Genomic DNA, 26,386 nt, shown 5'->3' with positions numbered 1-26,386 from the left:
CTATTCACGTCCACATATTCAGCTTGCTCGAGCAGCTCTAAGGATCTAAGGATCAGGTACTGCTATATTCCTATGTTACGTATTTCCTCTAGCATGATCCTTTTCGTCTGTTCATCAGCTGCATGTAGACTGTAAATATATATGAGGTGTTAATAGCTGATAAAGGAAGTATCAGTTAGCAGTGTTCTTAACACTGACTTAATAAACAGTAAATGCATATCACAAAGTAGTTATTAGTTCTTAACGACTTTTTTGTAAAAAAGAATTGCATGATTGGGTGCGGCAGACACATCATACATCTTTATTTTACTTATAGTTACACTTAACGGTGTGGAACGTCTGTAATGCAAGTTTGTTCCCATCATCATGTACATTATAACATCTACAAACTGCTTCACACCAGCCTCTTTTTTCTCCTCCAGATAATAAGACAACGTTTTGCTGTTGTTAGTCAAAGCCGCTGTCATTGAAAACAAACATCTTATACATGATTGTATTTCGAGTTCGACTTCACTGTCACGTCATTATGCTAAATAATTTGTTACCAATTAGTAATTTATCTTGACTACAGCGTGAGTATGGTCATGATAGGTCCGAAGGTAGGAGGAAATCCACAGGGATGTGAGGAGAACATGTGAAACCCCACACGGGTAGAGCTCAGGATCGAAGTGTGAAGCTGTGATGGCGCAGCTCGAGCCGCTGCGCCACGTCGCTTACCCGACTCATTAACAAAACGAACGGTGAATTATTAATATGCAACCTTTAATGTTGAACGTTAGCAATCGGCTCACTATGATGACGCTAAACCTGCACAAAGGCTAATCAATGAACACCTCACCATCTCCGCGACACCGTTTTCTGTTGTTTTCATTTATTTTATTTACAATCTGTCATATTTTTAATATGACTAATCTATTTTTTAGCACTCGATGGACTTTTGAATTGGCATTCACAGGAGGAATCGAAAAGGAATTTCTCAGGAATTTCTGGGAAAAAAAAAAACACACAATTCACAACTGGCTAACTCAGTCGCTCTCATTTTCCTCCGTGTCTGAGCTGTTTATCATACTGCCTCGTTTCCTTTCCTGCCATTAAGAAAAAAAGTCGGTGCCAAGTGAAATTGGAGGGCGCCGTTAAACTACCATTATGCTTATCTCCAGAATGCCCTTTACCGAACGCCACATGGACCCAAAGCGTTCTGTCATTTCAACAGACGAATGCATCTGCTACAGTTAGCTAACTGACTAATTAGTCTAATGAAGTCACTTGCCAATTCGTTAGTAGGCAAACACAGCGGCCTCAGCGGAATTACAAGGCCTGTAATAAATTGTTGGAGTTAAGGGATTAAGGGAATCATGTGCATTATGTAAACTCAGACACAGTGTTTTTAAGTCATAACATACACGTATATACAGCATGGACTGTATTAAATAATAATATTTATTCATCAAAATTAAACAAAGGGCAGGACAGTGAGAGAAAAACACGAATTTTGAAAATCCCATTCCACATTTAGTCCCCATTTACATTTAAGGCATTAGGCAGACGCCCTTATCCACAGCAACTTACAGCTGAGCAGTTGAGGGTTAAGGGCCTCAAGGGCCCAATATGGGATTTAAACTTGTAACCTTCCGATTCATAGTCCAATCTCCTAACCATTGAGTTGATATACCTCCATTTGCTATAATAACCTCCACTCTTCTGGGAAGATTCCACTGGGTTTTGGAGTGTGTTTGTGGAGATTTGTGCTCATTCAGCCAAGTTTAGTAAAGTCAGGTAATGTAGCATTTCAATTCATTGCAAAGGTATTCAGTAGAGTTGGTAACAGTTTGGAGAAAAACCTCATAAGGCTGGAAAAGTCAACTCTCCCAATACTTTTGTTAAAATAGTGTATATAGATCGATTTAACACCAGAGCTGTCGCAGTTAAGTGTATTATCAGGTCAACAAAGTATCATTTTAATTAAGTGTAACATTGCTGAGTGTTTCTCAGAGATGGCAAAAGTACACACGTCCTTCACTTAAGTAGAAGTACAGATGCTCATGTTTTAAAGGACAAAGTAAAAGTTAAAATAAAGAAATGTGGGGATTTTGAGGAAGTAGCCACATGTTTTAGTGTCATGCTGGTAACTAGACCTGACACTAAATTAATATATGAATACATAAAAATTTAACATTTTGTTATGTAATTAATGTATCCAGGCTGAACATCCACCATATAGAACACAAGCAGAGAAAAAAAAGATGATGATCAGGTGATCATGAATCAGGAGCTGTTCTACGTCATGTTTACATCGCTGAATTCCTCTGTCTCATCCACGTTAGCCCCATATTTCTTGTTGCCTTCTGCCGCGCTCGTTGTTAGCATCATAATCCAGCGTCTCTGGTGCGTGAAAGCCATGAAATGATACAACAGTGGTAGATTGAAAAAGCCACGCAATGCCAAGAAACAGGTTGCTGGGTTAATAACGGTGTGCGATAAGAAATTAAAATATTGATAATTTCACCAAATAGATTAAAACTAATGTAAAGAGCCGGGTTTAAAAATGCAAGAAGTAAAAACAGATATTTGAGTAAAAACTAATTAATAAAAGTGAAAGGTTACAGTGAAGTAATGTACTGATACCAGAAAAATCAGCAATAAACAGCAATAAAGTATTTGTACTTCATTACTTCCCATCTCTAGCTCATCTAAATTAAGCCCACTGGCTGAAAAAATATGTTTATTTATATAATAAATGACTGAATAATTTAATTATTATTTAATTTGACCCGTTCTTGTGCATTCCTTCTGAGCAAAACACACAGATACGCAAACACACACTCCAGTAGGCGGCTGATTCAGTGTGTTGTCACTCAGCGGATGTTCTGGAAGTCCTCCTGTGCGAGGACATCTGCGACACTAATAAACCATAATGCTGACAAATTGGTAGCGTCCGATCACACACACACACACACACACACATGCACAGTCTCCCAAAACAAGCCATCACCATCATACAAACATGTATGTTAAGGAGGGCAAAAAGGACAGAGTGTGTGTGTGTGTGTGTGTGTGTGTGTGTGTGTGTGTGTGTGTGTGTGTGTGTGTGTGTGTTAACCTGTCCAGCTCTACACACAAAAAGTAGCAGAGCAAATGTCTGCCTTTATTCCTTCACTGAACAAATATCAGTTTTTATGGCTTAGTAGTACAAAATCTGATATTTAAAAAAAATCCATTATAATACTTTAATACAGGGGTCTTCATTGTCTTTCAGGTCAAGGACCCCTTAGGCGATAGAGATATGGGGCAGGGACCCCCTGAAACAAAATGTGTCAAACACAGAAACTGATCTTAATAGAAACCAATCATATTACGGCAGTTTTTTATGTTAAGAAGATTAGAATTGTGTCGTTGTTGCATCATTGTCGGTATATTTTTGTATAATTTCACATCTTTTAAAAAGATTTATGCATCAAAACAAACATATATTTTGCAATTAAAAGTTATTGAGCTGTTCATAGGTGACTTTTAATTAAATAGATTTGCAGTTTCATACATTTTCCTTTTAATGTCAGGTGGACAATTAATTGAATGTAATAATTATAATATTTTTAAAATTAAATATTTTTACCTTTCAAGCCATGTTTATTGTTTTTTAACAAAATAATATTTGTGATTTAACATTAATTAGCGGACCCCCTGCACCGCCGCAGACCTCCGGTTGGAGACCCATGCTTTAATACATAATACTACATAAGTTAAGTCAAGTCAAGTTTATTTCTATAGAACTTTTCACAACAGACATTGTCTCAAAGCAGCTGTACAGAAATCAACAGTTAAGGTAAATGGTGTGCATTTATCCCTGATGAGCAGCTGTGGCGACTGTGGCAAGAAAAACGTCCCTTAGATGTTATGAGGAAGAAACCTTGAGAGGAACCAGACTCAAAAGGGGAACCCATCCTCATTTGGGTGACATCAAGAGTTTGATCATAAATACAGAACACTGGAGAGTGAGAACTAACATGAGTACTGGAGTATAAGATTATAAGTAAATGTTCTTTCTACAGTCTTTGGTATAAAAGTAGGAGCTACTGAGCTCAACATAAAAAATGGTAAATCCAACAATAACCATTCCCTGTATCGAATCAGGTTAAGCAACATTACCTTTCATTGTAATATCAGTTGCACCGAAGTGGAAAAGCTTCAGACGAAGTGAAGCGGGTGCAAACTTTTGACCTCCTACAAAATCCACTTCAGGATATACCTCGCACCACAAACACAAACTCAAACACACACTTCAGCTACACAACCTTAAGGTAAAGGTGACAGCATGTCGGTGTCCACGTTCTGAGCCAGCGGTGAATTTGTGGCTCAGTTCGATATACCTTTTTTTTTTTTTTTTTGATCTGGGCCTCATGACAACACCGGGCGAGGTGAAGAAAAAAGCTGACACTCTCAAATTGCCTTGTCAATCATCGGAGTCATCCTTATACTGATGAAATGGATGGTGAGAGGGAACGGGAAAGAGAGAGAAGGGTGGCGTAAGGAGAATGTAAGAGCAGAGCAGAAAGAGACGGAGTGAATTGCAAATTAACCTTGAAGGAAGCACGAGTTCAGTGTGGAGGTCAAATTTCGGACTTTTAGCATTATATAGATTATATTTTCTAGCTTCGAATCTACGATTATAAATAAATCATGTTGTAGTGAGTCTAATAGCAAGATGTTTTCTATCATTTTCCCAAGCGCTTCATGATCAGAAGTCAATACGTTCCTGCAAAACCGATCATAATGCTTTCTGCTTAGAGAACATTACAGAGAAAACATCTGAGGAAACAGCTTTAATGACTGAGTTTACTTTCAGAAACAAAAAGCTAAATCCAGCTCCCAAAAGGCTCTGTGGAACCCAGTAAAAAAAAAAAGAAAAGAGCTTGCTTTACACTTTCACATGGACCTTATTTTAGAAAGTTAAAACCATTCAATATTAAAAGAAGCCTTGAGGAGCCCTTTCATTCGAACCTGGATGTCAGGTGTGCATCTGTGGACACGTTAGAAAACTGGCCACAGGTTTATCTTTGGAGTGATCATTTTTGGTCAAATGGCTGTAATTAATAATACATAATTATAGGTGGTATTAAAAAGCTTTGATACAAGTTTTGTAACACACCACCAGATGGCGACAGAAAGCTGCACGCACAGTCACAGGGAGCACCGACCTGCATAAGTCAATGTGCTAGAAGACATCATCCTGTGTACATCGGGACGGGTGCGATTCTGACCACGCATTACCACGTCTGCTATTCTGACCATGTGAAACAACAGGATCTCACTTTCGCACTCACCCTACCCGCCAGATTTGCCTCCTGCAGACTTCGCCCTCTACCAGAAGAAGGAGAGGTCGAAGTTTTGACACCAGTGCGGAGATCGAGCGAAAAATAGCAGAAGGGGCTTGACACGCTTCGAAAAGAAAACTTCCAGAACACATTCCAGAAGTGGCAGGAACGCTGGGAGCGCTGAATCGCTGTGCAAGGGGACTATTTTAGAGGTGACAGTGGGTGAACCTAGTGCAACACAATTGTGCATAGCGCAACACAATAAAGTGCTTTCATGTAAACATAGCTAGTCTTGAATCTTTTTGATACCACCGTGTAATGTGCTATTTAATGACACCAAAGAGGTGCCATGCTTTTCTCACCAAACGTGAATCAAATTCACCCGGCTAGAAAGACAAGACCACAAACTAGATCAGATTTCCTTGATGTAGCAAGTAGGTGACTAGCTCCTAAAACAATAGAAAATCAACCCTGAATACACAACCACAAACAGGCTGGACTATAGGTGCTGCGTTCATGCTTCATCCATTTGATACGAACAAGATTAATATCAGGAAAGAATGGGGAGGCACTGAAAAGAATGAATTAATGAGAAGAGAAAAAGGTATTAGAGGAGAGAATAAAGCGAGGGGTGAGAGGAAAACAGAGCAGGTGATGTGTGAGTGTGTGTGTGAGAGGGGTGTATTGTAGCAGGGAAAAAAGCTCTTCAGCATATGTAACATTGTCAGGTTTTACATGCACATATACACATACACAAACTTTGACCAATTATTGAACATACCTCTGAGCAAAATAGTTTGACCTCTACAAACAGCTACAGTTTATGTGATTTAATACACACCAACACACACACACACACACACACACACACACACACACACACACACAGACACACACACACGGACCTGTACGTTTCTGGCCCTACATCTTAGCGAGTCACTGCACCAAAAACCTTCACACTGCCTTTTTCTTTCTTTCTCTCTCTCATACACACATTCACACACAAACACACACCATCACAAAAGGGCTTTTTTCAATTTGCACTTTGTACAGACAATATATGTGTAAACTCTGTATTTTCGCCTTCAAATGCTTTTTTTTTTTGTACAGAAAACGAAAGGAAAAAAAGATATAATTTTCCTCGTTCACATTTATTACACCTGCGACCCATTTGACATAAGACACATGTCTCAATCACTTTGCAAGTGTAACAGACGTGTGAAAACATCAGCAGGTCTTGTAAACACCTGACGACTGAATTGCAGACAGAAATAATGTTGGGTTCTGGGTGTTTTTTTTTATTTAACATCAGAGTTCCTAGAGCGAGCGTATGACGTTCTATGCTGTGAAAAAGTATGTGCCACCTTCCTGATTTTTTTTTTTTTTATAAATTTGTCACACTTAAATGATTCAGATCATTAAGCAAATTTAAATATTACACAAAGACAACAGCATGATACATCTCACTTTTTCTGTTTTATCATCTGTTCTTGAATTTCTTTAGACACATCGTGGCATGATGTGTTGAGATCTTTTTGCGTGCTTCGCTGCGTCAGACAGGTTCTAAGTGATCTCTTTATTCAGCAGGTCTCTGGCAGCAATCAGGCCTGGGTATGGCAAGTGAATTTAAAATAAGATATACCTTTATTCGTCCCACAGTGGGAAAATTTCTCCATTTCTTTAACTCAGCTTTTCAAAAAAAATAAATGTGGTTAATCACAGTTCATTCATGATTTAGCAAGGGATGAGTGAGGAATTGTTTTTTTCCACATGGAGCCAGGTAGGTTTGAACACCTTTTTTCCTTACACAGAATCATCATTTAAAAACTGCATTTTGTTTTTATTAAGGTTATCTTTGTGTAATATTAAATCAACTGAATGATCTGTGTGACAAAAATGCAAAAAAAAAAAACCAAAAAAACAATAAAAAGTAGTTGCTGCAGTGTTTCCACAGAATCCAGTTAGCTACGAAGCTAATATAGATATCTAATATTTGCTAATAAATTGGACTTCCTAACTAAGATAAAAATCCTTTGAGCAACGCTAGAAATGAATGTGAAAATTGACTTGTGGCAGAAAGACTTCAAAGGATTCACACTTATATATAATGAGTATGTTAACCGTCTGGGTCTCAATTATGTATGTCTGTGGTTGAATGGATTGTATTGTATTGTATTGTATTGTATTGTGTGCGTGTGTGTGTGTGTGTGTGTGTTTGTGTGTGTGTGTGTGTGTGTGTGTTCGCGCTTAACTTACCCACTGGAGTATTTTCATAAATGAGCAGGTATGACTGGAAGAAGTAGTTCTGGAACCGAGGAGGTTGGTTAAAAGCTATGGGAGGAAAGGGACAGATATTAACAAAGCAGACAGTAGACACATGCATACACACACACACACACACACACACACACACACACACACACACACACACACACACACACAAACACACGCACATGCACTGGGGCATCCATGTTTTGCGAGACATCAGATAAGAAGCACCAAAGAGCAGCGCAAATCGATCTGACGTGCCAGAAATAAAGACCTGTGAGATGCCAGCCCATTAACTTCATCTCACTAATCAATATCATTACAAAGTGTTAAAGTGTGTGTGTGTGTGTGTGTGTGTGTGTGTGTGTGTGTGTGTGTGTGTGTGTGTGTGTGTGTGTGAGACCATGGTGGTTATTTGCCTATCTGTGTCATTAAAGCAGACTTCTGTATATTCTGAGCATTAATCTTACATCATAAAGCAGATACACAATTACCTCCCTCACACACACACACACACACACACACACACACACACACACGCACACACACACACACACACACACACACACACACACACACACACAATCAAATGCAAAAAATGTGCCTGTCTTTAAGCCGATTCTTCATATAGTATATGAAGAAAAATACACATAATTTATACTCCTGGATCACAATGTTGATATATTCTTTTATGTTTTAATGTTTGGGGGAACTTTTCTCACTTATCTTGTTATCTATCCAGTGTTCGAATCATATTTTTTATTAATATAACCTAATGTATTAAGAAATACCCAGCTATACGCGGTCATACGATTATACGAGGGTTACATGAGGTTATATGAGGTTAAAAGAAAACGAGTATTTAGCCTGCATTACAGTTAGCTGTAAAAAAAATTATAAACATATTAAACATTTCAAGAACTTAACATCAATTTAGGTGTCTTTTGAATATTCATGAAAACTCCCTCTTAGAAATGTGGGCAAATTAGCTTCCATTAGCCAGCAAACTAGCATAGTCATTAATTATTAACCATAAGCGAGACAAGCTCACGTTAGCTTTGTTAACTTTGAATATTATGAATACAAGTGAACGTGAATGACAAGTCTCCTTAAAATATCTTATTTAAATGTATCCGACTACCATAAACTAGCTAAAAACTAAGAAAAATTTAAAAGTTGGCTTCTTATAAAATAATTAATTTTACTTGGCGGGTCTAAAAATCATGTCATCAGTTTGGTTCAGTAAAAAATCGATTACTATGCATTAAAATCCTGTCAGTCTCGCTTATTTTTTAGCAAGCTAGCATTAGTGATAGTTTATACAACCTTTAGATAAAACTCTTCTCACATTATACACAAGAAATAAAGTTTATTATTAATTAAAAAATTCTCATCAGTTCACCTTTGCTATTTAATGTTAGTAGTGAAGTTTATTAACCTGAAGAAATAAGATTTGAATCCTTTTTCAAAATCCTGGCATGTTACCTTATTTTTTCTGGTTAGCATTAGCAATAAAGTTAATAACCGCTCAGAAATCCTGTCAGGTTAGCTAGCTGGCTAAAAAAAACAAACCATAAACCACATGCTAACATAATGCTTGGTAGAACACGTCCATTGAGGACTTAAATGCTGTGAGCTTCAGACAGAATTGATGATCTCCTGAGTGTGTGATCTGCGATTCAGGAGATAAGCTGTTTTGTCAGGAAGATCAGCCAAAGATGTGGAAGCACTTTGATTTGTGTGTGTGTGGTGAGGTACCATTTAATGCAGAGGGATGTGAATAAACACAGACAGAAAAATGAGGCAGACGGCACGGCTCCACACTTAAGCATGCTAACTAGAACCGATAGCACGTCTCGTTTCACTAATTAGCAATTAGATTCCCAGTCGAAAACATTACACTGGTTTCTAAGGCACTGTTCTGCTCTGCGTATAATAATTAATTATAATTCATTGTTATAGATATTTAGAGCGTGAAGACAGCTCATGCTGTTTATTAGAACCTATTCTATTTAGCTTCTGGGAGGCTTTTAGCTGAACTCAAGTGCTACGAGAGGTAGTTAAGAGCCCTCATATTTAATCTCGTCACTCCCTGTTCCTGTCCATCCCTGAATCTTTTTATCCCTGGATCTTTCCATCCCTTCATGGACTCATCACTTCATATTAAGCCGCACTCATGCAGACTTGCTAATTCAGTCTCACATCGTTTCCCTCAAAGCCTTCATCTTCTATCTCTACTTCTTTCTTTCTCTTAACTTTTCCATGCTTAAAATTTAGCTAATGTTCTATCACATTGAATTTTCCCTTCTTTTTCTCATTTCATTTCTCTTCAATCTATCACTCTTTCACTTTTTTAATCTCTCTCTTTCTAATTATATTACTATCTCTAACTTTCCCATTCTTTCTTTTAATCGATGAGCTTCTCTGTTGCACTTTCATGAACTCCAGCTCCTTTTTTTTCAATCATTCTCTTTCAGTGTTTCTCTTGCACTCATTTAATTGTTCTTCTTGCATTCTCTCATTATTTTCCTTTATGTTTTTTATACTTGTATTGCTCGCCTTCTCTCTTATCACTGTTGGCCCCGTCTCATTCTTCTCCTCTGTCCATCTTTCTGCCTCTTTCTCGTTATGTTTTAGTCCAATTCTTTCTCTTTCTCCTACCGTCTTCCATCCCTCATCGTTGTAAATGGCATAAATATAGTGTACTTCTCATCTCCTCTCTCTCATTTTGTCGTTTGCTCTCATTTCTCTTCCTCGTTCTCTTCTGCTCTCCGTCCACCTATGCCCTCTCTGTTTTATTCTTCTCATCCCTTGTCCTCTCTTATTCTTTTTTTCTCTTTCTTTTTTTTTTATTACAATTCTTTTCACTTCTACCCCCCATCGCTCTCTCTCTCTCTCTCTCTCTCTCTCTCTCTCTTTATCCCACTCTCTCCCTGTTTCTCATTGATGTCGAGTCATTATGCTTGGTGTGTTCATGCATGCAGCGAACAGGACATCTCTAATTTTCTCTCGTTTTCTTCGTGGGGCCACAGAGCCTTCAACAATCACTTAGCGATAATAACCATGAAAACGCTGCTCCAATAGGATCAGCCACGGCTATTAGTTCTGAGATGGTAAGTGAGAGAGAGAGAGAGAGAGAGAGAGAGAGAGAGAGAGAGAGAGAGTTAGAGAGAGGGTTAGAAGCAGAAGTAAAGGTGGGGAAGACAGGTGGAGAAAATAAGAGCATTCAGCACGTTTTGAAGTCGTGGTTGCATGGTGTTGAAAACTCAGCATGACTGGAGATGTCTAACACACACACACACACACACACACACACACACACAAAGATAGAGCAAGAGGACTAGCTGCTGATCTAGCAGAAGAGTGAAGAGTGACAGGCTGGTGGGAAATCTTGATTGAGCGGGTGAGACAGGATGAGAGGACGACAGGTGGAAAAGCAGATAGGTAATGAGACATTGCCGGGACAAATAAAAGAGCCGAGCTCAAGAGAAAGAGGATGAATAAAAACGGACAAGCCGAGGCAAACCGAGTTAATGCGAGTCCACTTTGAACTTCGGTGTGTGTGTATGTGTATGTGTGTGTGTGTGTGTGTGTGTGTGTATGTGTGTTCTACCTTCACTGAGTGCTTGTAGGAGGAAGGAAGAGAGCAGCAGCTTGGCCACCGTCATCCTGCCACCGGAACCGTCAATCCACATCACCTGCAGCTACTACACAATACACATACACACACACACACACACAAAGTAAAATATTTATTAAATCGCTAATTTTACAGTGATGCTGCAATGAGTCATTCGAGGTGTTCTGAGTGGCATGCACGCCATAAAAGCAGAAGAACTTCAATGGAAGATGACAAGATGCACCTCAAATCCCAGAAGGTGCTTTGGCATGTTTCGAAAAGAAGAATTCCAGGACACATTCCAGAAGTGATACCACCCCGTATGCATCCAGTGCCTTTTTCCTTCTAAAAAAAAAATTCAACACAATCATGGTTGTAAGTAATTACTTGGAGGAGTGAATCTTTTTTAACACTGATTCACTGATGCAAGTTACAACAACCAAATGACTAAACTGTAACTGTATTATATAAGCAAAAGTTTGTGAACACCTGACCATACAATTTATTCGGCCTCCAATTTCTATTACAATAACCTCCGATCTTCCACAAAGACGTTCCAATAGATTTTGAAGTTTGATTATGGAGATTTCTGCTCTCTCATCCACAAGGGCATTAGAAAAATCATGTACTGATGTAGTTGTTTGAGGAGTCAGTACTCCAATTCATCCCAAAAGTGTTCACAAGTTCAAAGCGCTACAATAGGAGATCTTTCACACTTCCAAACCATGTCAATAATATCTTCATTGAGTTTGCTTTGTGCACAGGGGCACTGACATGCTGGGACAGGTTTGACTCTCCAAGTTCAAGTGACGGGGAAAAAAAAGACATTTACAGAAATCATATAAGCACAGACAGGTTTCCAAAACTCGTGCTTTTTTATTATTCTTGGCAACAGCGTTACGGGTCAGTCAAAGAAACTTAGAAATGAGCATCAGAAAATAATGAGGACATATTCCTCGTCTTGCACACACGCAGTAATAGCGGAAAAATGCGGCGGCAGGCTATTCCCAAAATACCGCTATGCTCCTAAAGGAAGCGCAACATATTTCACCCGTTACACCGTGTAACAGACACTGTCTTTCATTAAAGCCTGTGTAAAGTTCATTAGTTTCAATGTAGACACCTGCGGCTTATAGACAGGTGCGGCTTATTGATGTTTAAAATAAAAATCTTTGTCAAATTCAGTGGGTGCGGCTTATATATGGGTGCGCTTTATAGTCCGGAAATTACGGTAAATGATTTGGTCACATTCGCTGAATGTCTGTAAGTGGATCTTGGTTAATAAGTGATGGAACATGGCTAGATTTTTCAGGACCTTTTTTTAAACATTAGAGTAATTAGGTGACATCAGCCAAGAGTTTCAATTACAGTCTTGTGTATTTAATTCAGCTCATTCAAAGGGAAATCATTGTAAGAGAAATTAATGATGTGTAATGCCACTGAGTGCACCCCATGTTGTAATCAGGGTAATCAGTGACTGTGTGTGTGTGTATGTGTATATTAACCGAGGATGCTACATGAGGGGACAGTGTGTAGGGTATTTTAAAGTGTCCACTATAATGCACTTGGTAATGTTAGAAGATCATAAGAGGTGTTTGTTGATAAAGTAGGATATCAGATAACAGTGCACTCTATGACTCATTGCTAAATGTTTCAGCTGTTGCTTGCAACTAATTAACACTTAATGAATAGTTGAATAATATATACATTATACATAGACGATTGCTCATTAACGTCTAACATTCCCAGAAAACGAATAAAATGAACTGCAAATTACTTACTGCTGTTTTTTCCCCATTATTGCATATTGAGAATTGTTTCGATAAAGTTATTTTTAATTATGTTCATTGAATAGTTAAAGCCATGGTTCTCAAAGTAGGAGCCGAAGACCTTCAGGGATTTGTGATTAGAGGTCGACCGATTGTGGATTCTACAGATACCGATAGCTATGTTTGATTGTGCTTGCCGATAACCGATTAAATCGACCGATTAAAAAATTTCATGTAAAATAGTACTGAAATTTATTACAAAAATAAAAAACTATAGTGAATCATGAACATGTGCTAAATAAAAAATAAAATGATCACAAATGCTGAGCTTATAAAACTCGGAGCTACTAACCATATAGACTGTTTAAGACTGCAGAAAGAACATTACTTATAATCTTATACTCCAGTAATCATGTTAGTTCTCACTCTCCAGTGTTCTGTATTGTTGAAAGATTTATGATCAAACTCTTGATGTCACCCAGATGAGGATGGGTTCCCCTTTTGAGTCTGGTTCCTCTCAAGGTTTCTTCCTCATAACATCTAAGGGAGTTTTTCCTTGCCACAGTCGCCACGGCTTGCTCATCAGGGACAAATGCACACCATTCACCATCACTGTTGATTTGTGTAAAGCTGCTTTGAGACAATGTCTGTTGTGAAAAGCGCTATACAAATAAACTTGACTTGACTTGACTTAAAATACATGTGAATATATTAATTAATAAATATAATTATATTAATCAAATAATGAGCTCTTCGTGCAGCGCACAGTTTCACGTAAAAACAAACAGCACATGGCATCAGTGATTCGCCTCTAGGGGGCGCTCTTGTAATGACAGCGTACCGGATGGCAGAAAATAACGGTACGAATTTTTGCCGATAGCCGGTAGTTTCAACAATTAACTTTTAGTGCCAACTAATCGGCAAAACCGATATATCGGTCGACCTCTATATGTGATGTACTGTATAGTCACAATGAACACACTTGCATATTACTATAAATAACATTATGAGTATTAATTAATATCCATGAATGCAAGAAAGAAAAGAAAGTTGTCTGTGAAATCTCGGTTACTACGCATTTGTCCTTTAGATTTAAAAAGCAATTCCACAAAATCTCACAGCCATGTGGCATATTGTAAAAGAGAAGCTCGAAGGCTTAACGCTCGGCGTCGGGGTATGTTTTCGTAACGGAGCGTGATAATCCTATTCAGAGCTGTAATGAGTGTGTAAGGTGGGATCTCTGACACTTAATCAGCCACTCAAGCTGAGGCTAAAAGGTCTTCTAGAAAAGACGTAAAGCGAGGCGGCGGACTACATTTACTATGCGACAGGTGTGGGGAAGTGCTGAACTCCGCGTGCCAAACATGCAGCAGATGACTCAGTAAAAGAGCCATAGGTGGAACACGATCCTCACTGTCCACAGGCTGATTCATTATTTAGAGTTTACTCGATCCCCGGCTTGCAACGCGTTCAGAGTGCAGCGCATTCCACTGCTCATATTCTCACACAAGGAGTGTTTGTAGTGCATGAGACGAATATAAAACAATGTATACACCACAGACACAGTATATACTGTACCGTACATCTTCATTGAAAACAGCTACGAATAAAAGTCGCAACAAAAGGGCCGAATCAAAATTTAGTTTGCTGGATATTGGCTAGACATTCACAATCTCAATGTTGTTGGCTTTTAAATAGAGACTGTAAGCAAAAGCTTTGCTTTGTTTAACGTACTGAAACGCATATTTTTCGCATATATTTTTGTTTTGGCCTTCCGTCCACACCAATGTGGATAAATTCGAAAAACGCTTTTTTCACGTGGCAACGTGGTCTGTGAAAACGTAGACTTTCTCAGACGATGACTGACATGACAACAATCATTTTTAGTCATTGGCTCGATGTTTCAAAGAGCCGGAAAGTAAATAAACGGCAGGAACTGTTGCAGGTTTCTCATGCGAAGTACAGGGATGTAAACATTTTCAGACGTTTCAGTGTGGATCAGCCACTTTTGGGAAACAACTGAAATTGAAAGTGCGGAGAGCTTTAAATCAAAAACCCAGTTTTCAAATCTTATCGTAGACGAAGACTAAAGCAACGATGCGGCGACAGAAAGCTTGGTCTTAGGCTCATGGAATCATTCTTTGTGTTTGAAGTGTCTGAAATATTCCTTGATTTGAATTTAGGTTTTTACCCTTAAATTGGGTTTCTAATGAATTTGTGGGGAAAAGAACATTAGTGTTGGTTTATTTTTTGTTAGGCTTTTTCACGTTTTTTTACAAATATTATTTCTAATATACATTTGGGCTTAAGTCTTTAATCTATAATATCTGTACTCACTTTCACGCATAAATAACACACGAATATTTGTTTTAAAAAAATTTATCTCTACTTGGCATACAATTACAATTATATTTGCAGATTATCCGCAGAAAAACATACCCGCTATGTAACAAGCTCAAGGAGTTGTGTTGGATGTCAGTGCTTGATGTGGATTTGAGCTACATTCCTGGCAATGAATTGAGGAGTACATTTGTGTTTGTGTGTTTGCGTATTTGTGTGCGTTTGTGTATTTGTGTGTGCTTGTGTGAGAGGGAGAAAGGATGATAAAAAAGAGAGAGGCATTTGTTTTCATTTGCACCATGGTATTTCTTGGGTGTGATAATGAATGAAGAGCTGCATGCTACACTTATTGCCACACACACAAATACACACACACTGAATCTCATTCTGCGGCATGTCAAATTCACCTTTGCCAGAAAACAGCATGAGCAATTTCTAAGAATACTTCCGATTTTTTATACAACTGAACCAGGATTAAAGTTCTCTCTCCCCGCCTACTAACTGGTCATATGTACTGGAAGATCGTCTGTAATTTCTGAAATAGACGCTCCGCACGGATCCTTTTCATAGGTAGCAGGCAAAAAAACGAATGCGCCAAATGCAGGCTCGCTGTTTGTGTTGCGAAAAAGGTGGCAGAGCTGACGCTGGCAAGTTGACAGATAGAGTTAGCGTTAGTCTCAATCAGAAAGACGAGCTGTCGCTCGGTGGAAGGTGTAGGAATGACAGAGACGCAGAACCCTTCAGTATACTGCAACAGGCGATCTTGTAGTACGTCCTCTTTAGTTTGACAGCTTTTCACCTGCTTTTTGCTGATGTATTGATGACGACAAAGCGGAAGCCAGTCTCAATGCGGGACCTTAAACACACATGTATACCATGCATTTGCACATGTCTCATGAGCGGACAAAATAGATTAAAAAGTAGCTGTGTGGCAGTGTGTGTGTGTGTGTGTGTGTGTGTGTGAGTGTGTGTGTGTGTGTGTGTGTTTATTAATTTGCTATATTATCCTATAATGCCATTCAACTTCCATTTAACTCCCTCATCTATACTCCACTCAACAGATCAGCTTCACTGTGTTACGTAACACACAGACACAGACGGCTGCACGTGCAAATGAGGTCATCGTTAGTCTTTTAAACATGCAGAACGATCCAAATCGTCAGGTAAGTATCGTGGTCTGAAGATCAGGTGATGAACAAAAAGAGTCACAAGGGGCCCAGATACCAAACGTTAACTAGGTTCAGCACGGCTTGTTAAGTCTTTTTTGGAACAGATTCCATAGAACAATACTTCATAGTGTAGTGCACAGGAGGTGCCTTATTACTATCTGGGAGACGTGGAGCTCTGAAATGTGTGCGTTTCTAGTGAGTTTCTATTTGTGTCGGCCCTATTGGACGGCCATGGTGTTAGGAATTTTAATTTAATTCTAATATAGTGGTGTTTAATTCTAATCAGCAAAACCCTGAAGTAAAAGAATTTCCCTGATTTTACTATTTTGTTTATGAGAAATCAAACACAAACTCTCCAGTGTGAAAACCGTGATATATTACATCATTACATTTACTCCATAAATGGAAACTATAAGTTACTATATCCTTTGCTTTGTGTCCATTGAGCTCTGGGTTTTTACTAATTTTTAAGTGTTATTTAAAAGAATAATAATTAAAAAAAATACCACACACACATACACATTTGTGCAACCGAATAAGATCATTAGCATACACTAATAAGGCAGACTCTAATCCAAACACAGAGCTGAGCAGCAGAGGGTTAGGGGTCTTGCTCAGGGGCATAACTGACAATGAGAGGAATTTACACAACCTGGCCATGAGCACAAAGTTTTTAACTAAAGAGCTACCAGTGCTTTTGACCTCGGGGAAAAAAGCTGCTTCAAATTCTGCCTTTCTTTATTTTAGGCATAACATACTTAAACTAGCTATAACGTGCAAAGACTGAGCAGCTTTGGGAATGAAAACGTTGCTTAGGATTGTTTTTTATATACTGGAAACGCAGCGTTTTTTTATTCACTGAAAACCTAGCCTTTTGAAAACATTGTCCAAAGGTGAATACATTTGAAAACGCCATTTTTCGAAAATGATGATGCATTTTTTGTCGTGTGACATTGCCTTGCCTTTGCCTTTTTTTGACTTTTTAAAGAACCAGAAAGTAAATAAATGCCATGCATAAATGACGCAGACAGATTCCGTTTTGCTCATGCGCAGTACAGAGACGTAAGCGTTCTCAGACGTTTCAGTGTGGATAAAATTATTTAAAAATATAGTGTGTACGCAGAGTGTTTTTTGACGAAAATGTCGTTTTCAATTTTAGCTTCCTTAGTGCAGACGTAGCCTAAGCTACCTTAGATAGTTTTATTTCACTAAAAGCAAGTGTTTTATTTAGGGTTAGGGTTATTTATCTAAAACTTTTTTTTGTTTTTTTTGTTTTTTTGGATGTTAAGAACCATTAACGGGGACACCCAAATAAAGTTAAACTTTAAATTTACATTTTTTATTTACTTAAAGCACGAAAAAACGAGTCCTGTACTACAAAATTTTTGGAACATGGAACAATTTGGGCAATAGATCATAAAAATCTAAATGGAAAATAGACATAGAAGCACCGGATGCAACAAAGAGCATAGATAAAAAATAAGCATTGTGATGTGCTGATTAGTCCCATTTCTGCCTTTTTATTAGTTTCCTATAAAATCAAATGTCGAGTTTTTAATATGGGGGAGGTGGTAGCTCTGGGTTACTGATTGGAAGGTCAGGGGGTTCAAGCCCCGATATCACCAAGCTGCCACTCATGGGCCCCTGAGCAAGGCCCTTTACCCTCTGTACTCCAGGGGTGCTGTATCGTGTCCGACCCCAGCTTCCTAATATTGCTGTGATATTTAAAGAAATAATTTTACTGTGCTGAATGGTACACGTGACAAGTAAATGCATCTTTTCTATTCATTATCAATCCCATCAACTGGCATGGATTCTTAAATACTAATGACAAAAGACCAACAAGAATGGACATTCGGTGCAACCCAGATGAGGATGGGTTTCCTCTTGAGTCTGGTTCCTCTCAAGATTTCTTCCTTATGCCATCTCAGGGAGTTTTTCCTTGCCACAGTCACCACCGACTTGCTCATCAGGGACAAACTTACTCATAAAGAACATATTCACTATTAACCACCACATTATCTGTGTAAAGCTGCTTTGAGACAATGTTCATTGTTAAAAGTGCTATACAAATAAAAATGAACTAAATTGAATATAGTCTATCGTCATTTCGAAAACATTTCTTTTTGCACGTTACGTCTACGAATAATTTGATTTTAACTGCTAATTGTTCTGCCTGTGGCTGATCTGGAGTGAGTCACAATTTTCCAAAGAGACAGAGCAAAAGGTCGAGTAGCCAGTTAAGCCTGTGGTGTTTACAGGCCGAAACCCAAGTGAACAGTGGGATACAGTACTCTTTTTCCACGCTCTGTCAAAGCCAATGTTCATCACCTCACATTGTCCATTCTCTCTCTTCTATATGAGCTGTCCTTCGTTTCATCTTCTACCCATCATCCTTGATGGTTTGAGCTGGCATTTCAACAGCAATGTCTCTTCTTTCTTCTTTTCTTCACACAACGTACATAGAGCGGAGTAACATGGGTAAGGTGAGCTCAACATCTGTATTCCAAATGCACAGATTTGGCAAGAATTTCAAAATCACAAAAACGCACGGCAGCTGCAGCGAAACCACACTAATCGTACTTTTCCTTCGTATTTTCTTGCAGACGACCCCGAAATAGCATCAACCTTCAAAAGCATATTAGGGACCTGAAACCACATCATCAGTATTCCTCTACATGGGCTGTTGAACTTTTTAACTTTCAGCTATCAACATAGCCCAATTGTAATCATTTTCAATTTAGTCTACCATAAAAGCTTAATATCCTGCCAAAGCCATCTGGTTGGGGTGATGTTAGCACTCAATCAATTAATTTTTTAAACACTATCATCAGCATGAAGCTCTAAAAAAAAGTTTTAAGGACTTTTAAAGTCAGGCTTCTCTGTTTGCTGCTTCAGAATAGCGCTGAAAACGGAATGAAATCTCTCTCTTTTTCTCCTCCTCCATTTCTTTCCTCTCCTCAGAGAAGTGGATCCCTCCTAAAAACTCCCGCTTGATGTTATTGATTGCAGGAGGATTGTATTTGACAGGACTTATCCTCACTCTCTCGCTGGAATCGGCAAGAGTTTTATGTTGCCTTAACCTTGGTGAAAGACCAATCGCTTATTCGCTCCAATCGCAAACGAATTGAGACGTTTTTCTCGGGATACATTGGGGGAAAGGTGGAGTTGCTGAACGAGGGAAGACTATAGAAGCAGCAGAGATGCTTTAAGATCTTTACAGTATTTTCTGTTACACCGCAGTGCTATTAAATTCTCGATTCCGATTGGTGATTTGTTTTCTATATTGAGTGCAGGTCAGCTAGTAAGGTTTATATTTATGCACAAGAAACAGTGTGGCAGATTTTCTATATGAATGGTGTGTAATTTTTTTTTAATACGGTAAAGTTTTCTGTGAGGAGATTGGAAGGAGTCTTCCATGTCAATGCTCTGGAAGAGTAAGAGTTTTTAGACAAAGGAAAAATGTTGTGGTTTCCTCCATAACAAGAGAGAACCAAAAAGAAGCTGATGAGTAATTAAGTGTTTATAGCTGCTATAGCATATGAGATAAAAGGAAGGCATGCACCAAGACTCGTTTGTTCTTCGATCTTGGTCGTAAAATGAACTTCCCCTCGATGGCTAAAAAGCTGAGTCTTTAAATGATTACTAAATCCCACCTCTTAATAAAGTACTTAGCTTCACATTTATGGTAAGTGGCAGACACCCTTATCCAGAGCAATTTAGGATTATTTTTAATTCATACAACATAGTACCTGAGGGTTAAGGGCCTTGCTCAAGGGCCCAACAGTGGCAACTTGGTGGTGCTGGGATTTGAACTGATATACTTTAGATCAGAAGTCCAACATCTTAACCACTGAGCTACTAAGCTGTCTTCTCCATACTATATTACCTTCCTAGTAATACGGAACCCCATTAGTATAGTAATTTAGTACGTTAATACACACGTGCAAATCTTTTACCTTTTCTCATGGGACAATCCAAAGCAACAGAAGGTGAGAACATCAGGATTAATCAGGTAAGTCCTGAAGGTGCGAGAAGCTACCACAATAGAAGTGAGACTCTGAGACTGTAGGCATTTAGAAAAGTGTGTACATGTGTCTTCCGACATGCTTAATGTAGGTAGGTTTTTAGCTTTGTGAGTAGGGGTTTTGTAGAGCTGCACTGCAGGAAAGGGCAAAGGCTTATGTACAAATCCCAGATTTAACCAAATAAGGCAGTGCTTTGCAAATTTTGTTCAGAAAAAATTAAATTCATAGAATTTTGAGAGAGAGAGAGAGAGAGAGAGAGAGAGAGAGAGAGAGAGAGAGAGAGTGTGTGCAGTGTAAAATTGTGGAAGGAAATTGGACATGAAGTGTGCTGTTGGCAATTATGAGTGGATCAAGTCTTCACTCTGTGGAGAACATGGTGAGTATAAATGACTTCATCTTCACGATCTGTATATTACTTATCCAAGAATGTCCCATTAACCCAATCTGTCTTCTAATTTTATATATTATTTCACTTCTTCGTAATACTGCTTACATTTTTTATCCATCTAATATTTCATTAGCACACACATTTTATATATATTTATATATATAAATACATATATACACATCCTAAAAGAGCTGCAGTTATGGAGATGCTCTGACCCAGTCGTCTACAAAACACAATTTGGCCCTCGTCAAAACTCCCTTAAATCCTCACGCTTGCCCATTTTTTTAGCTTCTAACACATCGACTTTAAGGATAAAATGGTCATGTTATGCTTGATTGGTATATATATATAAATATAGCTTTGTGCAGGTGTGAATCCTCGTAAATAAAAAAATGAAAGCGAACCAAGATTAAGTCTAACCTACAATCACAATTAGACAATTCATGGAAACATGATAAACAAGGCTTGGACATGACAAAACCTGCACAGTAAGACTTCACAGCAAGACAACAACAACACAACATGGTGTAAATAGGCAAACTAATTAAAACTAAACACGGAACAGGTGAACACAATCAGGCAGCAGTCCACTGACAAGAGCCAACAAAATCAAAACCGTATGAAAGGAATAAACTGAGTTATACTGCTTAATGGGATCATTTGGGCAGTTCCATTAAGCAGTAAAAGAACTCAATATGGCTGTGACAATGGTTAATGTAAACCATTAGGCCAGACATTTTTATCAGCAAGGACAAACTTTTATCTTTTTGTAAAAACATTTAATGAAATGAAAACAGTTGTTAGTAACAGACTTGGAATTATACGATTTTGTAGTCGTTGGAGAAGTACATTATCGGGAAAGTATATTAACAAAGAAAAGGAAACCGAAAAATTAATTAACATCTTAAACTCCAATTACTATTACTTAATTATTTATCTTAAAGCACATTATCCCGTAAATATGATTAATTAATGAGTAACTGCAGTGAAACTAATCGGAAAAGCATTTATTATTATATTGCATTACTCATTATAATATCTAAGATACTCCTACATTTTTAATGATAAAGCTTAAATAAAGCATAATGTTCTGATTGAATACATTGACTTGTGCACAGAGGTGAAGCATTTAAATCCCTGCTGCACTGAGGAATGTGCTGGAAATGTACACCTCAGTGTATTATGCTGACATATTTATAAAACCTAATATTCTGCCTTGCTTTGCGCCCATGGTCGTGTCAGCTTTGAGCTTTGGAGGAATGAAATTCAGGGGTGATTCTGAATCAATGAGCCATCAGAAGAAAGGGGAGTTAGAGCAAAGTTTTCTCCGTCTCATAGTTCATCCCACTAAGGCTTCGGAGTTTTTTATCTTTTCTCCACCAAAATAATCTGTGAGAAGGTTGTGAATGAGGAAGAGAGAAGAGTGGAAAGAGAACAGGGCACTTTTTCACCAAATGAAAAGCTTATAAAGTCATTAAGCGAGAGGAGAAAAGTCCTGGTTAACACGTTTCCTTGACCTCAACATACAGTAGGGGGCAAAAGTCATTCCATTCAAGACCTGCTTATACTTTATCACGTAGACAACACGGTCCCGATAGTAGCGTTATATCGCTTTTAGATGCATGAAAAGTCTTCGTGTCAAACTGAAAGTCCAGTAAGATTTTACTGAGTCCTCAGAATTTCTCACCTCTAACTAGGAAAAAAAGGAAGACACTTGCTAACTTATTGGAAATTTCATAAGTTCATATGACATCAACGTGGCTGCTCACAGAGTCTGCACCGAATAAAGCATAACTTCATTTAAAATAGGGGTGTAGGAAAATATCGATACATACGAGTATCATGATATTTTGTTCGCCGATACTGTATAGATTCTCAAAAATTCAATATCAATTTTTTTTTTTATTATGCAAGATTCATTGCAGTAGTAGCAACTGTTCCTCTTATTCAAGTACACACATCATGGAGGGGTCCATGTTTTTTCCACCAAATAGTAGCTCTCTGCTTAGTAGCAGCCTAATTTCTCTTCTGCACCTGTGATGGGATGTCATGATTGGACGGACGTGAAGCTAAATTGTGAGACATCTGAGATACTGAGACGCCAGAAAAAGACATTTGTCAGATTATCTGTATGTGTTGAAGGTATTCACACTTCTATGGTGCTTCTTAAGTTGTTGGATCCTATTTGCATTATGCTACCTGATATCAGGTTTGATCACGCTCGAGTTTGACAAGATCATATCACTACACATAATCATGTTGGTCCATGTAAAGTTCGTTTAAACGTGTGCTACTGATTGTTCAGAATCCATTAGGGCACTACTATTTAAAAGCCTTGCTCAGGATGAAACTCATTGTTCCAGCTTACCAAAGGGAAAAACACAGGGTGAATTTAACACTGGCATCTCATTGCTTTTTTTTTTTGCATTTTTGTCGTTTTTCCAGTTTTCGCCGTCCTGCTGCAATGGAATGGTATTATAAGGTGGTTTCAAAAAGCTTCGAGACTAGCTCAGTTTACAAGAAAGAACTTTATTTATCTACAATATTACCTTCAAAATAGTTTGAGCTGGAATAGTTAAACCCTTTGAGCTGGAGCTTTATCTTCGAGAAGTAAGCGAAGTTTGCAGGAGCCAAATCTGCCAAGTACTGGTAGTAGTGTGGGTGCGGAAGTGAGATTATGCTGTTTCTGGTGTGAATCTCACGTGCGAGGAGAGCTCGTTGACCGAGTGCGCACGTGCTCAGAATAGCAGACGTGGTCATGCGTGTAGTCAGATTAGCATCGGTTGGTACACTGACTTGGGAAGGTCGGTGCTCCCTGTGACTGTGCACTGGCCATCTGTTAGCATGTTACAAAACCATACTTGAAACTTTTGGATACCAGAGTTTTCTCTAACTCTCTCTTAGTGTCACATTGTGACCCCCAGCCAGGATGAAATCATTACAATAAAAAGGCGGAAAATGGAAAGAACAGGTTCAGTACTGAATGGAACTGCATCCCCGTTTCTAAACAATAGCTCGAGTCGGCAGTGTTTTATGGGTAAAAATTGAGCATCTTGTGCAATTTTACCATTAGTAGTCTTAAAAATGAAAGGCTCATGTGGTTATAAAGGTTTGGAACACACACACACACACACACACACACACACACACACACACACACACATTAGAGACACACACAAACACACCTCCCCATAGCTGTCAGCCAGTACATAAATACCTACAACGAGGATTTGTCATGCCGTAAAGCCAGGAGTGAGCGGGTATTATGGTCAGACTCTCTCTGATTATTTATGAGCCGGCCCGTAATTGAACGCACTAAATCCCGTGCTTTTGAGTTCCATCAGAGCAGGAGAGGGCGTTCGCAAAGGACCTTTCACACATAACTTCCGATCTGTTCTCTCTCTCTATCGCTTCCTATAAAACTTCTACACGATGCACACGATTCACAAGGATTGCAATAAATCAGCCAGGTTGAGACAAACAGTGTCAGGAAATGTAAAGATTTCATGTGGAACACATTCTTCAGTGTTCTGCCTTGAAGAATAAAGCAGATCTAGTCGTGATCTTTCTCCATTCATCAGAAAACTTCTACTCTACACACTAACAATTTATACACTTACTGACCACTTTATTAAACACTCCCATACCTATCATTTACACTTACACAAGCTCATCTTTTCAACTCTTTTGAACCCACCTAGTTCGTAATCCATCTTTTGTCTGCGTCTATCAGTTTCTGACCGTTTCTCCGCTGTCAGCTAGATTTTTGGTGTTTGGACCAACAAACCGCCACACCGAGGTGGATAAAAAGCTCTCGACGCTGTTGTGATGCACACAAATCATCACGAGACATATCAACATCACTGCTGCACACTTTGAGCCAAAATCCACAGCAGGTGAAAGCATGCATTACTTCCGAAATGATAATCTTCCATTATTGCAAAGTTTACACACAGGCTGCAATCGTCTACTTCCACTACAACCTGAGGTAAAACTTTAATCCCTGGAAAGGGAACACAGTTTGACAAACAGCTTTAAGTTTTCCTCCGTTGGTTATATTCTCCGTTTCATTTAATATTCCTCAGGTATTTTATAAACATCTCTTAAAAATACAGCTCACATAATAAAAAATCCGGCATACGTTTTTCGGAATTGATTTTTTTTTTCTGTTTGTTGGTTTTATTGTTCAGTCAATTGTAATTTCGTCTGGGGTTTTTTTTCTGTGTATTTTCAGTTGCATTTTACTTCCTTGTTATATTTGCTTCTATCCTGCATGATTTTACTTTCACACTTCTATATTGTTTTATAAGTAATACTAAATACAAAATATACTATATGCAGCCCTGACTAAATTGCTTATACTTTGGGGAACGGATCAACTTCAAAACTGGTCAGAACTCCTACATTATAGTTCAGGAGAGAAAAAACAGCCCACATAATACCTACTTAGCAACGGTCACATGATGGCTAGAGTTCATTGACATACAAGCATGTAGCGGTGTGCGATATTGACAAAATATCTTGATATTTATTTGGATTTGATCGCTTTTATTAGATATATTGTGCTGGGACCTTAAAGGCTGCCACAGCTGACTCCTGACTCCTACAAATGCATACATCAGTTTTGATGTCTTAAAGCGTTAAATACTGATATTCGATATTCTAAAAAAAAAAATAAAAGGATTCTTTAAATGTGAAAGTCACTGTTAATCAGTGAGTCGTTGCGATTGAACCGAATCATTTAAACAGGTGATTCATTCAGGATCATCATGTTGCTCAGGTGCTGTGACTTTGAACGGAATTTATTTTTGTTGGTGAAACATAACAAAAACATGTCTAAAACGTAAGTCTCTCAAATATCACCATGGTGTTCAGTGAATCGTTGTATAAAACCAATATCACATTTGTAATCAGGCTGATTTTTGAAACGTGTACACATTTTCTGGTCGTATCTTGAATTTTGTGATCATTCTAAATGCATTTTAAAAGAATGACTCGTGCAGTGAAAGAGTGCAGTCTTACCTACTAGACGTCATCACGTAATGCATGCGTGCACTTCGCAGGTGTTTGGTTTGGTTTTCGCGATATACGCCATACCGTCAAATCGTAAATCGTAAAACAACAATTACGATATTATCGTAGACGATATATATATCGAACACCCCTACAAGCCTGTAGAGAAATACAATGGCTCACATTGTATCATTCCTGCCAATAGTTTCTAACAGACTTCACTGTATATACACTGGAATATCCTGCATATAAGTTTATATTGCATATTATATGAGTGATTTCCAATTCCAATAAGCTGTGTGTCATTTCGTAGCGGACACACACAGAGTATAAAAACGATATCCAATCCACAGCTGTGCTCAATTAGCAGCCCAATCACACATAATCACACATAATGAAGTGTGTGAGGGCTTCTGGGACATGACACTGACTTCCACTAGGTCAAAGACGTCCAAAACACCTCTCAAATGATTTATGGTC

The 26,386-nt window shown here is 38.4% G+C and overlaps 1 protein-coding gene across 6 annotated transcripts in view; it reads right to left on the bottom strand.

Moving 5' to 3' along the window:
• Positions 1-26,386, bottom strand: part of cdh23 (cadherin-related 23) — a 239,459-nt gene that overhangs the window by 209,948 nt on the left and 3,125 nt on the right. For 5 of the 6 annotated variants that reach the window (XM_046836155.1, XM_046836159.1, XM_046836157.1 and 2 more), the window contains exons 2-3: positions 11,194-11,287; positions 7,569-7,643 (exon numbers count right to left, since the gene is read on the bottom strand). In XM_046836155.1, the coding sequence (XP_046692111.1) occupies positions 7,569-7,643; positions 11,194-11,275 (157 nt within the window). In that variant the 5' untranslated portion in view covers positions 11,276-11,287. Of the gene's footprint in view, positions 1-7,568; positions 7,644-11,193; positions 11,288-11,443; positions 11,545-26,386 lie in introns of all 6 variants that reach the window. The other variant, XM_046836156.1, reaches the window with a different exon arrangement.

Source organism: Silurus meridionalis, chromosome 2 (assembly GCF_014805685.1).
Source record: "Silurus meridionalis isolate SWU-2019-XX chromosome 2, ASM1480568v1, whole genome shotgun sequence".
In the NCBI taxonomy this organism is placed as follows: domain Eukaryota; kingdom Metazoa; phylum Chordata; class Actinopteri; order Siluriformes; family Siluridae; genus Silurus; species Silurus meridionalis.
Note: the sequence above shows the minus strand (reverse complement) of the source record. Positions and strands in the feature narration are given on the sequence as shown.